The sequence below is a fragment of the Meleagris gallopavo genome, chromosome 2 (genome assembly GCF_000146605.3).
Source record: "Meleagris gallopavo isolate NT-WF06-2002-E0010 breed Aviagen turkey brand Nicholas breeding stock chromosome 2, Turkey_5.1, whole genome shotgun sequence".
Lineage (NCBI taxonomy): Eukaryota > Metazoa > Chordata > Aves > Galliformes > Phasianidae > Meleagris > Meleagris gallopavo.
The window spans coordinates 106300908-106315537 of NC_015012.2; the positions used below are offsets into that span (position 1 = coordinate 106300908).

Here is a 14630-nt window from a genome sequence, read left to right on the forward strand (position 1 = left end):
ATGCCATCCAGAGGGCCCCTGACAGGCCTCGGGAACTTCAGCAGGGCCAGGTGCAAAGGGTTGGGACAATCCCAAGCACAGATACAAGCTGGGCCAAGAAGAGGCTGAGATCAGCCCTGAGGAGGAGGACTTTTGGGTCCCGATGGCCGTGGTGTCTCTGGAGGGCAGAGCCATGTTGTGCATGGAGCTGTGTGTCCTGGGGAGCATCGGCCATGGGAAGGTGCTGTCAGGGCCTTCGTAATCGTATCTCTCTTATTTCTAATCTTTATGATATAATGTTAATTATTAATAGAGAGAAACGCCAGGTGAAATTCTCATGTCACCAGAGTGCTATAAACTCAATAATTCTGTTCAAGCACGTGGCTTTTATTCAGTGCAGCTGAGATTGTAATGCTGACAGACAATAAACACAGTGGAAGGAGTCAGCAACTTTGGGCCCAACTGAGATGGTACACAAAGCCCATGTGAGCCTTGCACTGCCTGAAACTGGGAGTGATCACATTCCTCTCTAACATTCGTCCAAAGTGGACTTAGGTAAAGGACAGCAGCAATGCCATCACCTGTCATCAAGGGGGGTGATATGATGTTATGATAACGTTACCAAGGTGGAAAGCTGGCAGCTGGTTGGCTGGTGCCTGTGGGAAGCTCAGCAGCATGCTCTATATATTGCCAGAGATGAGGGGAGCCAGCTTCCATGTCCACTGCAGAAATGGGTGCCCGCAGCTCCCTGCTCTGCCTGGCACTCCTGTTATGTTATGCATGTGCTACTCCAGTCTCTGTAAGTAGACACCTGATTTCTACAGGCTCCTCTCAGTGCAGAAATGCCCCATACCTCATGCTGGCTGTGTGTTATTCTCTTTCAGATTGAGCATCTCTCCAATGTGCCTGGTAAGCACTCTGTGAGCTGCTTTGAGTTTTGAAGCATTTTGTTTTACCTGCTGTGTGCCACCACATCTGAACACACGATGTTCTGTCTATTTTGCAGCTGGAGAAGATGATGCTGGTGAGATAATCAGAGACATTCCAGACATAAACTTAGGTGAGTTCACGGCTAAATTCTTCAGCAGTTCTGAGCCTACCAGTACCTTCTCCCCTGTATCCTATGTCAGGAGGCACAGGAATGGCACAGAGATGCTCCAGGAGACGTTCACAGTACATACTGGGAAAAGTTTCTTTGCTGTGAGTGTGATCAAACACTGGCACAGGCTTCCTGGAGAGGTGGTTGGTGCCCATAGCTGTCACTGTTCCAGAGGCGTTTGGATAAAGCCTGCAATAATATGACTTAACTTCTGGTTAGCCCTGAAGTGATGAGGCAGTTGGAGTGGATGATCACTGAAGGCCCCCTCCAACTGAACTGTTCTACTCTACTCCACTCCACTCCACTCCACTCCACTCCACTCCACTCCACTCCACTCCACTCCACTCTATTCTTCTCCAGTCTACTCTGCTGTACACTAAACAAAATGCTGATGTCTCAGGTCTCTCCCGCATAAAATTATTGTCTAGACATTCTGCAACCCTTTGTAAGTAAAGCATGCAGATGCCTTTTACTTCTCTTGTTTGGACAGGCTTCTGGTGTTAAGACAGTATCACCCTTCATCAAGTTAAAGTCGCTTCATGTATTTATGATATTTATGAAGTTTTACAAGTTTGCTGATAGCTTGCATGTTTGCTTGAGCTTTCATAAAAGAGGCAAGGAAATCAAATGGAAAGAACATAACACGTTATACAGTGTTCTATTTTTATTATTTTTTTTCATTTCCAGTAATGCAAATTTCCATACATCCATCGCTAGTGCACCGTGCAATACTTTTTCCTGATGCATTACTCAATACCAGTATATCCTCTCGAGGATTGTCCCACTGTATGACTGTTGCCACTGCCTGGCAGAGAGCAGGAAGTTCTAAAATGAGAGTTTTTGAAGAGGGTTCAGAGGAGGCCGCAAAGATGAGCAGGGGGCTGCAGCACCTCCACTACAAAGACAGCTGAGGGAGCTGGGCTTGTTCAGCCTGGAGAAGAGAAGCTGCGGGGTGACCTCAGTGTAGCCTGCAGGACCTAAAGGGAGCCTACAGACAGGAGGGGAGTCAGCTCTTGGAAAGGGGAGATAACAGCAGGACAAGGGAATGGTTTGAAGCTGAGGGAGGGCAGATTTCAGTTGGCTGTCAGGGGGAAGTTGTTTGGTGTGAGAGTGGTGAGGTGCTGGAACAGCTGCCCAGAGAGGCTGTGGATCCCCGTCCATCCCTGGAGGTGTTCAAGGCCAGGTTGGATGGGGCCCTGGGCAGCCTGGGCTGCTGTGAGATGTGGAGGTTGGTGGCCCTGCATGGCACAGTGCGGTTGGAGTTTCATGATCTTTGAGTCCCTTCCAACCCAGGTCATTCTGTGATTCTGTGATTCTATGAGTCTATGATTCTATGATTCTATGATCTGGATAATGGCTGTCACCAGATTTCTGCCACAGAAAGTGCTTAGTATTAAATACTGAGTAGAAGCTGAGGATAGACTTTGATTTCCTGTAAATGCATGAGGACATGACCTTGGATGAGTATGCTCAAATATGACTTTTGTGTTAAAATAATTATTTGATATTCCATTTACATTACCTTTCAATAAATTGCTTTTCAGCTGCTGGATTGGACCTCTTTCAGGGTGATATCTTGCTTCCTGTAAGTAATTACAAACTTTATTGCTCGCATTTGCCCTAACTGTATTTTTAGTACACATCAGCCTGTCTCTACACAGCATCTGTATCACCAGCTGTCCATTCTCTTTCCAGACAAACCAGCGAAATGCCTTAAGAAACGACACCTACAGATGGAAGTTCCCTGTTCCCTATATCCTGGGTGATGACTTAGGTAATGCCAACATTTTATTCATATTCTAACTCCAGTATTTGTTTGCATTGGAGTCAGCACGATAAGAAATTTGTTTTTTTCAGAGCTGGTTCTCTCCCACTGATATATAACCAGATTGCTCCTCTGCATCAATGCCCTTCTTTCTCTTACAGCTATCATAACAAAACCTAGTTTAATCAAATTCAATCAGTTCTGTTTTCATTCATTTTTCTTTTGGTCCCACACATAAACCTGTGTGCATTACCTCTCTGGGCCAAACCACCCCTGTGAGTTAAGGATGCTCTGTTCACATATGCTCTCCAGATCTGAACGCCAAAGGGGTCATTCTCCAGGCACTTGAAATGTTCCGCCTTAAGTCCTGTGTGGATTTCAAGCCATATGAAGGAGAGGCAAGCTACATATTCTTCAGAAAAGAAAGCGGGTAAGGGACCATCAACTTCTGTTTGTTTCTTCTGTGTGGAACCAAGGAGAATTCATTTCATCCAACTATAGCAATCCAACACTTCTGTGTGAGCTGGTTACTGTAGAGAAAGAGGCCACCAAGAAAGCACCTCATCCTGGGGCTTGGAAGCTGGCTGCCTTGCTCTGCTGGCTGCAGGGGATGTGCAGGGGAGGAACCTGAAATGGGCATCTGGTTTGGAGAGGGTTGCCAAGAAGCCCTCAGTGAATCATAGAATCACAGAATGGCCTGAGATGAAAAGAGCCACAGTGCTCAACTAGTTTCAACCCCCTGCTATGTGCCAGAGAACTGGCCCCAGGGATTGCAAGAGAGTTCATTGTCATGATGAGCTTGCAGTTCTATGCATGTATGATATTTCTTGGCAAAACGATAGCTGATATGGGACAAAATGTCTGTGGATCTCAAAAATCAGGTCTGACCTTGCCTAAAATGGGGGGCAGGTAAAACACCTGCCTCATGTAAATGATAGCTTAGTTTGAAGCTTAGTCTGCCTTCAGAGCAGAGCATCTGGCAAGCACCAGGAGCTTGATCAGCACATAAGGAATAATTTATAGTAATCATTTTATGCTTAAACCTTTCTTTTAAATATATATATTTTTAATTTCAGCAGGCGGAGATAAAGACAAAGAAGAAAACTCTAATTACAAATGTTAAGATCTCTCTCTTTCTCAGGTGTTGGTCCATGGTGGGGGACCTGAAGAATGGGCAGAACCTCTCTATTGGGGCAGGGTGTGACTACAAAGCAATCGTGGAACACGAGATCCTGCATGCTTTGGGGTTCTATCACGAGCAGTCAAGGATGGATCGCGATGACTACGTGACCATATGGTGGGATGAAATCCTTACAGGTTGGTTTGGAACTTCCAGTCAGATTTGTAAAGTGCAAACTTCTCAGCATCTGGCTCTTCTGTACTCTACAGGGCACTGTAATGAAAGTTCTCAAAATCTGAAAGGGTTTATACTCAGACATCCAGATTTCCAGAAACTGGAATTATATATAAATATATAGTCCAAGCCCTATCTATATTCTGTACATTTCTATCCATTCTTTAAAATCTCATTTTCCAATTAGGGAAATTTATTAAGTAGAAAACTTCTACTGAAGCCAATTGAAAGGACAACAGTATTGGAGGTGGAATAGAAAGGTTAATTTGCCAACATTGTTTGTCTTGGACTTTGCCATGCTGTATGTAGGGAACATGAGCATTACATCGTCCTGCAGCAAGGATTGTAACATGTAGCTTCCACCTCGGATTGGAAGTGCCTTATAGAGCCAATCAGGCTTTTTTTTTGGGGGGGGGGAAATGAAAAGTTTTGGGCCATACTTCATCTAATCACATGTAAAACATTTATTTTATAGAACATAAATGCCTAGTAACAGTATGAAAAGCAGCATTATTGCACGTGCCTGTGTACTGCCAAGATTCTGCCTCTAGCTATAAAAGCTGATAGCATGTAATTAGCAAGGTTCCCCTCATTTTTTGATAAAAACTGCAGTTCAAGCATCTGAAGAACATCAATCCAAGCTCTTACATAATCTCAAGCCTTGGACTGGAGACCTTTGTGCCCAGGATGGAGTCGTGGGGAAGGGCAGCCTTCACAGACAGAAGCAGGTTATCCCCTGCGGGCAGACATGTGTTGGTCTTTCTCTGAGGGACAATGCCAAATATTTTGAAAGTACTACTTGTAGCTGGACATGGTGGGAATCTCCCTTTGCCTCCATACCGAAAGGTGTGACATGGCTCCCTCCTTCTGTCATAGCAAAAACCTCCTTCTCTAAGAAACAAATGATTTCAGAAACTTCTAGAAGCATGTTTCCAAAAGACTCTTCTCTAGCAACATCAGAGCAGTATCATCAGTACAGGGTGGAGCCTGGGGGCAATCCAGGGCTGTCATTCATTCCTCTTGTCTTAAAAAGTGAAGTCAAGGATTCCTCCTTGTTCATATGCCATCTAATACACTGGGAAACTTTTGCATCAGTATTCACAGGCTCTGGAATGGAGTACACTAATCCTCAAGTTTAATCTGTCAGGATGCTTACCATTAGACCATGCAATCTGATCTCCTACATATCAATATTTACTGCTCAGGGATATTTGATTTTGAAGCCCCTGAAGTCACATGGGGATGCAGAAATGGAATCTAAAGACAATGCTGTGTTGTAAAAATTACTTCCTGAACAACAAAGGCTCGTTAAACTTGAGCCTTTTGTCACTCAGCAATTGTTTTCAGGTAGATAATTTTGCACCAGAAAGCTCTATCCAAGTGGCTAAAGCCACTTTCTTTACTATTGAACTCTATGATGAAGCACTTTTCTATTTCCTTTCCAGGCAGGGAACACAACTTTAACAAGTACGATGACAGCTACATCACTGACCTGAACACGCCCTATGACTACGAGTCAGTGATGCACTATGCACCGTTTTCCTTTAACAAAAATGCGAGCATCCCCACCATCACAACAAAGATCCCAGCATTCAATGACATCATTGGGCAGCGTCTGGATTTCAGTGCCATTGACCTGGAAAGACTTAATCGCATGTATAACTGCAGTAAGTCATGATTCAAACATTACAACCTATTCATACTTGAGCCCGATGTCTAAAACCACAACAATTCTTCTCAGATACACTTGGAATAGTATCAGAGAGGGCCTGTGGTGCTGACACCCAAAATGTTCATTCCCTCCTCATCTCTCTCTTTGCTCTGCTGGCTGCTTCCTTGGAAGAGTCGAATCAGGCAACGAAAGCTGAGCCATTCCCACCCATTTTCCCATGATGCTCATAGGGGCTTAGAGAGGTGGTTGTTTTCTGCTGATGTGTGGGCAGTTTCCTCACATCTCTGTTATGAGGTGAAGGCAATGTACTTTGTCCTCTTTTCACTGGCATTCAGTCTTAATTAGATTGTTTTGCACCTCGGGTTGCAAACTGTCGATCCAGTTGAAGATATAATCGCCAGGTGTGATGGTCAGCAAGGAGTTGCCATCCCCGTGGGTTGGCCATCAGAAGCATCCACTTCAGGAGGACCTCAGTTTTGTTTTAAATAAGACTTTGGAGGTAATGATGTGTGCATCTTTTCTTCAGCTGCAACTCACACCCTTCTGGATCAGTGTTCTTTTGAGTATGAAAATATCTGCGGCATGATTCAGGGCACCAGAGATGACTTAGATTGGGTCCACCAACAGAGCAGTCCTACAGGAGAGAAAGACCACACACTTTCTGGGCGCTGTACAGGTAAAAAATGATATCAGAACACTTTGCTTTGGGAAGGGGTTAGCTGGGGTAATGGTCACTTTTGCACACCTGTGCTATAAATGCAAACACGTTTAACAGCTTCTCCGATCCAGTCACTGCAGTCAGCCCTTCCGAAAACCCAGCAGTGGCTATTATGAAAATACATTCTTAAACCACCAGGAGACTACCCAGCAAACCTCCGCTGTAATAACTTCAAGCTAAACAAAGCACCCTTTTTCTTTGCACTTGACTTGGCACTGTGGGTCTGAGTTTATGGTTGCATTAGTGCTCTTGTTAAGCTTTTTGCAGCATAGTTGAATGTTTTTCCACATCAGCACTATAAAAAGGGACAAAGAACAATCTTAACTTTTAATACAATCTGGAAAAGGATTTACTGCAGCTTCCAAAGTCTGAGTAAGAGTTATGTTGCTCCATGATAAGGATGGAATAGCACTCTATAAGCCACCCATAAATGTGTTTGCAAAGCAAATAATAAACATGTTTGGAAAGCAAATAATAAATTAAGCTTGAGGAGTGCTGGCTCTGGAAGCAGAAGAAAGTTACAAAGTTTTTATGATAGGAATCTGAGCGTTATTTTCTTTTCAACATTCCAAACAGAGCAGAGTCATCCTCAATGAGAGTTACAGGGTTCACACCTATGAGTGAGAATAAAGACTAAATACAAACATTTCTGAAAAGCAAGGTTCTGATTTCTTGTTCTTTAGACAGGGAAAGCTTCTATAGACCTTAAAGAAAGAAAAAATGGTTTTGGTGCTAGGTATTGCCTAAGCAAAGGGTGAAGAAATCCTAGCCTAAAGCACATTCAGAGTACTTTGGTACTCTGAAAAAGCAAAACTTGGCTTGCTGTAACTAGAAGGAGGCTGTTCCCCTTGCATGACCCAGCCACCAAAGGTAATACAGAATAAGACCTGTAAGACCTCATCTGTATATTATCTTCAATATAAATCAAGTAAAAAACCATCTGCTGGTTACCTGCAGTCAGCGTGGAACACATTCCTGAAGTATCCAGCCCAGACCAGCTAATGCAAAATGGACAGAAGCTGCCTGTGATGAGTTCTACATACATGCTGAACTACCAGCCTCGTTCCTACCCAAGGCTACCCAGAATGCTTACTGGACATGTGCACCATGCAACCACTGGAAAGCTGGAAAGAGATAGTGATGCTCTCTGCTTTGTTGACAGATGCTGGCTATTTCATGTACTTCAACACCAGCTCTGGAAATGCAGAAGAGGTGGCAGTCCTGGAGTCTCGAATCCTGTATCCCAAGAGGACTCAGCAGTGCCTCCAGTTCTTCTATAAGATGTCAGGAAGCTCGTCTGACAAGCTGGTTATCTGGACTAAGGAAGACGATGGGACTGGAAATGTTCGCAAGATGAGGAAAATTGAAACCTTTCAGGGTAAGTCTATAAACACGAGGAAGACACAGAATTTGGAGGGAGAAAAAAGTTGGCTCAGAAATCAAAACATTTTCCTTAAGCTATACGAGGACAGTATCTTGCAGTCCAGCTAAGGATTTGATGAGTACATTTACCTTTGAAATCGTGTCAGGTTATGCTTATTGAATTGGAGGGCCCCCAAAACCCTTTGGAGACCACTGACTAGACCTCTACTGGCTACTATATGATCTGCCACTGGTCTGCTCTGGTGTAAATAGCTGTGCTCATCCATAGACAGTAGGGCCCCAGCCTGATTTTTCATGTGTCTGGAAAATAAACTACTTGTAACTCCGGAGATGTGAACTGAGTTCCCACTTTGGGTGGTTTTGCCGAGTAGTGGAAATTCAGCAGTGGTCAGTACAATGTTGTCAATACCCAAGACCTGTGATTATCTGCCTCTATAATGCTGCTGCATTTTGCAGGGAAGGACAATGCTCTGGAAAAAGTGTCCAGAACAGTAAATTCTAACATGCTGATTCATCAGTTCCCATCCTCTTCTTATGTCTTTGCATTTAGCATGCTGCCCTTCATCCTACGGTCTGTTATTCACTAATGTGTGAAGAGTTCCTACCACAATGTGTCCGAAGCATTCGGTTGATGCAGTGTAAAAGTAGTATAGTGATAATAGTAACTTAAGATCTCTAGCCTTCGTGACGCTCTGAGAGCTCAGGTTGTCTAAATGCAGCTGGGATAGATAACAAGGAATAAGCTCCTTCATGATGTCATGTAATGATGCTGACGGCAATGTCTTCTTTTCCTCTCACAAAAGCGGATAATGACCATGACTGGAAAATCGCCCACGTTACCCTCAATGCTCAGAAGAAGTTCCGATACCTCTTCCAAGGACTAAAGGGCAACCCCAGCTCTTCCTCTGGGGGGATAATTATCGATGATATCACACTGACAGAGACCCCCTGCCCCACGGCTGTGTGGGTCGTTCGGAATTTCAGTCAGATTCTTGAAAGTGCATCAAGCGATGTCATTCAGAGCCCTCGGTTTTACAGCCCCGAGGGTTATGCTTATGGCATAAGTTTGCACCCCCAGTCCAGTAGCAGTGGCTACACCCGCGTTGCCTTTCACTTGTGCAGTGGAGAGAATGATGCTGTCCTAGAGTGGCCAGCTCTGCACCGCCAAGCCATGCTCACAGTGCTCGACCAGGACCCTGACGTGCTGAAGAGGATGTCTGCCAGCAGAAGCTTCACCACAAGCAGAGACCAGAGTAAGTGTTTTTGCCTGGAGAAATGGTGAAAGTGAAAGCCAAGGAGGACAGAGGACAGAGCAGGGCTCACAGCTGGACAATTTTGGCTTCATTTTCCAGCTTGGGACATTTTCCTTTTTATGGATCAGAATCTCTGTCTTCAAAAGTTCATCTAATGTGAAAAGTGATGCATAGTGTGGAAAGTGATGAACAATCACTTGGATATCTGTCTAAATAGAATCATAGAACCTATAGAATGATTTGAGTTGGAAGGAACATTACAGGCCACCTAGTCCAGCCTCTCTCTCCCACAGGCAGGGACACCTCTCAGCTGCCCAGGGCCCATCCATGGCCTTGGACACCTCCAGGGATGGGACACCACAGCTTTGGGCAGCAGTGCCAGGCCTTCACTGCCCTCTGAGTACAGAATTTCTTCCTAATATCTAATCTAAATCCATCCTCGTGTTTAAAACCTTTACCCTTTCATAATAGACTTGTAGAGTTCTCCTGTGCCAAAGAGCTGGCAGTTCCTATTCCACCTGCAATCTGACCATGATGATGTGTGTGATTTTTCACCACAGGATGGTGCAATGCCAGTAAGGTTCTTTATTCCATTGCATCCAACAATAATTTAAAATTACACTTTGGGCACTTGGTTAAATTGAACTGCCTGAGATCAATCTGCAGCATCTGAAGCCCGTCTTGCTGGGCCTGATGCAGACTGAAGACTTTCACACAGGGGCTATCTAGCTCCAGGTTTATATAGCACACAGCACAATGGTTCCATGTCCAGCCCCGGATCCCTTGTGGATGTGATCATTCATGGAAATAAGAACAGAACAATACTGAAGTCACTACAATATGAAATACCAGAGATGAGTCTCCATCCCTCTTCACTGTTTTTCAGTGGAAGTTTGGTACACAGTTTTTCACTGAGCCCTTAGTGAACCTTGAACCTTAGGTGTGAATGTGTTGAACAGAACAAGAGCAAAGAACAAAATCTGCTAGATTCTAAACCATAAAAAAGCCTTAAAAACCAAGGAAGGGGTAATTTGCGTTTGGTCAGTCCTCAGTGAAAGGGGAGCTGTGAAATTTCAATGCCTTCACATAGACTCAGAGGCCACTTCTAAGCATCTGCTGGCATCCACTGTTTGTCGGCCTGCTGAGATTTGTTTGGACACCTGAGCCCTGAACTTGATTTTGCAGCATCAATCCTGCTGAACACTGCAATGCATGAAATAATGATGTCATAGTTTTAGGCTGCAGAACTCTGGTTTTTCTTCGTCATTCATATTCTCTTTGCAGGTGTAAATGGAACTTTAATATGGGAGAGACCATCAATTACTGGAAGCTTTGATGCCTCATGCAATTGCTATAGGACGACAGCCTGGGGGTGGAACAACTTCATATCCCACAGCCAGCTGAGACAAAGAAGCTTTCTGAAAAATGATGACCTGATCATTTTTGCAGAATTCCACGGTAAAGTCCTTCATTCTGATTCTCCTTGCAAATGGCAATGGCTGATCCTTTCTATCTCTTTTCACTCATTCAAATTACTACCATCACCTGTCCCCGAGCCATCTTCTCTTCTAATGGGGATCAACACTGAAAAGCATTTGTGTCTTAGTTTCAGTGTTGACTGCAGTGTTTGTGAAATCCAAGGAATGTAAGTGGTAACGGTTTCCCGACGGTTTCTTAGACACCCTGACCTAACTATTTCTTCCTCGGTGTGAAGAATACTAACTATATACTAACAATAATTACATCAGTCACTGTTTTCTGAAATATTTCTCCTCTGTTCCTGTTTTTAAAAGACCTAATTCACCTCAATAACACTGAAGTCCCTGTTGTGTCCGAGCAATTTGCTGTCGCAGAGGGCCACACTTTTGAAAGGCAGAAGAGAGCAGCCGAGGAGATGGAGCCCATGCAGCGCTGGTTGCCTTATCTGCAAGACCCGTGTGATCCAAACCCCTGCCAGAATGATGGAGTCTGTGTGAATGTGAAAGGGAGACCAAGCTGCAGGTATCATGGATCTCCACCCTGTTTGCCTTGACTTTCTTTTGAACCAAATGGTGCAGCTAGCAAGTAAGTGTACAGAGCTACAGACCCCATGGGTCTGAGTCACTACGTTACGAAGAACAGTAGGAACTTGACTGCACTGCAATGTGGGATTGTTGTAATGCGAAGCAATCTACTGGGAACTGCTCATCCAGAGCAGTCAGTGTGAGGATCTCGAGGTGGGCTTGCAGGGCAGGATAGAACTCCTGACCCACATAAATCTGTGCTTATTTTCCCAGGTGCCCGTCAGGACAAGCCTTCTTCTTCACAGGTGAGAGGTGCCAGTCTATGCAGGTCCACGGTAACATCCTGGGAATGACAGCTGGTGGAATTGCTGGAACCATTGTCTTAACTATCATCCTCATTTCCATGATGGCTAGAAGATAAAGAAATGCAGAGGGATAAATGCCAGTCTGGTGTTTTTTCTGTGGTTCACCAGACATCAGTTTTCAGTGAAAAATGACAAATACAACTTGTAGCAGACCAGCCAGCATCTGGATGTTGAAATGCTCTACCAAGATCTCGGCAGCTATCCATTTATTTCATAGGATTTGGCAGTTCAAGTTCATTACATGAACTGCTGCCTAATAAAAGCTCATATCCTGCCTCTCTCGTGTATTTCTTTATTGTTTTGTTACCTCATTGAATAGCAAGCATCTGTGCTGATAGTCCATGCAAGCAATCCCAATCACAGTGCAAACTTTAATTGGAAGAACTTCTCTAAAGGCCAGGGAAAGCCACATGCAAGCAAATCAATGAAGATTCTAGAAAAATTCCTATAGAAATTGCCCAAGATACTTAAAGGGAATAAACCCATAGTTAGGTAAATCAGTACATCAACACTTATCTTCCACTGAGCTGTGGGGTGTTCAGCCTGGAGAAGGGAAGGCTGAGGGGAGGCCTTCCAGTACTGAGGAGCTCATAAGGAGGAGGGGTAGTGACTTTTTACATGGTCTGATAGTGATAGGACAGCATGGAATGGCTTTAAACTAAAAGAATGGAGATTTAGGTCAGATATTAGGAGGAAATCCTTCACTCAGAGGGCAGTGAGGTGCTGGCACTGCCCAGAGATGTGGTGCCTCATCCCTGGAGGTACCTGAGGCCATGGATGGGCCCTGGGCAGCCTGAGCTGGAGGTGCTGCAGGACCGTGTAGATGTGGTACTGAGGGATGTGGTTTAGTGGGAAATATTGGTGGTGGGTGGATGGTTGGACCGGGTGACCTTGGAGGTCTTTTCCACCCTTGGAGATTCTATCATTCTATGAATTCCATCCTTTATTATTTTTCTTGAGCTGTACTAAATCAGAGGAAGGTGCCAGGGCAGTGACTGTTCCATTGCTAGAAAAGAAATCCAGAGATAAGATGAACCTGGTAGGATGTTATTAGAATGCCATTTAACTTAATGCCTTGCAGTTAAGCAAAAGATCCAAGTGATGGCAACTGTATGAAAACAAGTTCGTGTGGCAGCCCTCACTTCAGCAAAGGGTGTTCACAGAGGGCACAAGGAGGAGTTGGGATGAAGGATTGGGCCAGCTGAACAAATGTAGCCAACTCACCAACATGCCACACTCCCGAGGTGAGCAACCTGTTGGTGAGCCCACTGCTCCCGTTGGCTGTGCCAATGACCTGGTTCTTGTCGCTGAGGGTGGGTAAGACAGCTATAGAGTGGTTGCTAATTGGCTAATTGCGTTTCAGCTCTAGTGTTAGTATCTACATCTTCAAAGAAAAAGAAACTGCTTTCAATATCAATGATACAATTGATTGATGCTTGTTTATTGTCTGCATTCGTCACCATCTGCCCCTACCAAACCATCACACGTGCCTTGAGAATAGGCAACAGTTTCCCATCCTGGTTCATTCCAAAGTCCTGGGAACAAGTTCACCACCAGTAAGCATAGTCCTGATTCCCCAGGAACCAAAAGGGGCTGTACCTGACAGTCTTACTTGGTATTGGCCTCAAATTTAAATCTCTGTGCATTGTGGTGTGTAACACCTCAATGTGCTGCATGTATTTTCAGGCTCCTTCATAGCCCTCTCTTGAAACAGGAGTCCTGCCTTGTAAAGGCATACAGGCTTGGAAATAACTGATTCCACAAATGTAGTCACAGAACAGTAATTTATACAAAACCTTTCACCCTGCCTGGCACATGCTGGTTTATATTCATTGCAGAACTGACTCTCAGCACTCCCTGTGTGATTCTTCTCTGCAAGGAGACCTAAACGTACAGGCTATACAAGAGACTCCCTGCAGACGTAACAATAAATAATTACAGCTTCTTCTGTAGTAGAGGGCAGCAACCCTCTTTTCTTACTATATTACATATCAAGGAGAAACAATTATAGTTAAAGATATAAAGCTTCCTTTTCTTCAGAAAGTGCTATGTGGAGCTTTCAGTACATTCTACATGAAAGAAACCCCGCAGGAATCTTCATGGTCTTCATTTTTTTTTTTTCTGGGTCAAAAGGGCTGATTTGAAATGGACTGTCTTGGTTGTGAATCTTTGGTTCCAGGAAATCTTTAACACAGCTTTCCCAGGCTCTAAGAGGAGGGCAGGTGGGAAGAGATGAGGTACTTGTTTATCTGCACAGCCCTTTGGAATCATTTGCAGATCTGATAGGGGAAATACTACAACTACTGCACTACAGTTGTGGATAGCACTGTGATTCATGGCTCAGTACTGCACAGAGCGAAGCACCCTCAAAGGTTGAGAATTCTTCAGTGGCTTCACCAGCACTTGAAGGTCTTCAAACCCTTCCAAGTCCAAAACCTCTCACTATCTCTTCTGCTGTTGACAGCTCCTGTAAAATTCCACCTCACAAAGCTTCCCTGCCTTACACGGAACCAGAGCAGGTTGGTCCAGAAGAATGCACCCAGGCACAGTTTGGTCAATGGGAAGCAGCCCACTGCTTGATGACTCACAGATGCTTTTTGTGTGTATCACGGAAAGGGCAGAGGTCCTTTCACAGTTAAATGGTTTATCATTTGCTTGTGCTTCAGTTGAGCAAAGAATCTGACTTGGAGGTGTTCTCTGTGGAAGCACTGGATGGCTCTGAAGAAGATACTGTGTATTTTCCTGCAAAACAAGAAAGCGATCAGATCGAAGGACAGACAGAGTGAGGTATGCTGGTATTGGCACATTGGAACAGGTTGCCCAAGGAGGCTGTGGATGCTCCATCCCTGCAGGCATTCAAGGCCAGGCTGGATGTGGCTCTGGGCAGCCTGGGCTGCTGGTTGGCGACCTGCACACAGCAGGGGGTTGGCACTGGATGAGCGCTGTGGGCCTTTGCAACCCAGGCCAGTCTGGGATTCTATGGTTCTGTGATAAAATCATATCTGAAGTGGTGACATCCATGAAATGACTGCCAGCTAA

The 14630-nt window shown here is 44.6% G+C and overlaps 2 protein-coding genes across 3 annotated transcripts in view; one reads left to right on the top strand and one right to left on the bottom strand.

Moving 5' to 3' along the window:
* The first annotated feature begins 670 nt into the window (after positions 1-670).
* MEP1A (meprin A subunit alpha) lies at positions 671-11867 on the top strand. The gene is made up of 14 exons (XM_010708145.3): positions 671-778; positions 864-888; positions 986-1039; positions 2623-2663; positions 2774-2852; positions 3156-3273; positions 3985-4160; positions 5643-5864; positions 6396-6545; positions 7750-7965; positions 8774-9223; positions 10508-10681; positions 11017-11224; positions 11500-11867. The coding sequence occupies exons 1-14, from the start codon at positions 695-697 to the stop codon at positions 11645-11647; spliced, it is 2145 nt and encodes a 714-aa protein (XP_010706447.1). The 5' UTR covers positions 671-694; the 3' UTR covers positions 11648-11867.
* A 1137-nt stretch (positions 11868-13004) lies between these two features.
* Positions 13005-14630, bottom strand: part of ADGRF5 (adhesion G protein-coupled receptor F5) — a 30370-nt gene continuing 28744 nt past the window's right edge. For both annotated transcript variants that reach the window (XM_010708147.3, XM_010708146.3), the window contains exon 21: positions 13005-14333. In XM_010708147.3, the coding sequence (XP_010706449.1) occupies positions 14254-14333 (80 nt within the window). In that variant the 3' untranslated portion in view covers positions 13005-14253. The remainder of the gene's footprint in view (positions 14334-14630) is intronic.

Coding starts and splice junctions, on each gene's coding strand:
- MEP1A (XM_010708145.3), top strand. CDS start 695: ATGTCCACTGCAGAAATGGGTGCCCGCAGCTCCCTGCTCTGCCTGGCA. Junction 2,853..3,155: donor TATCCTGGGTGATGACTTAG/GTAATGCCAACA, acceptor TATGCTCTCCAG/ATCTGAACGCCAAAGGGGTC. Junction 11,225..11,499: donor AAAGGGAGACCAAGCTGCAG/GTATCATGGATC, acceptor TTATTTTCCCAG/GTGCCCGTCAGGACAAGCCT.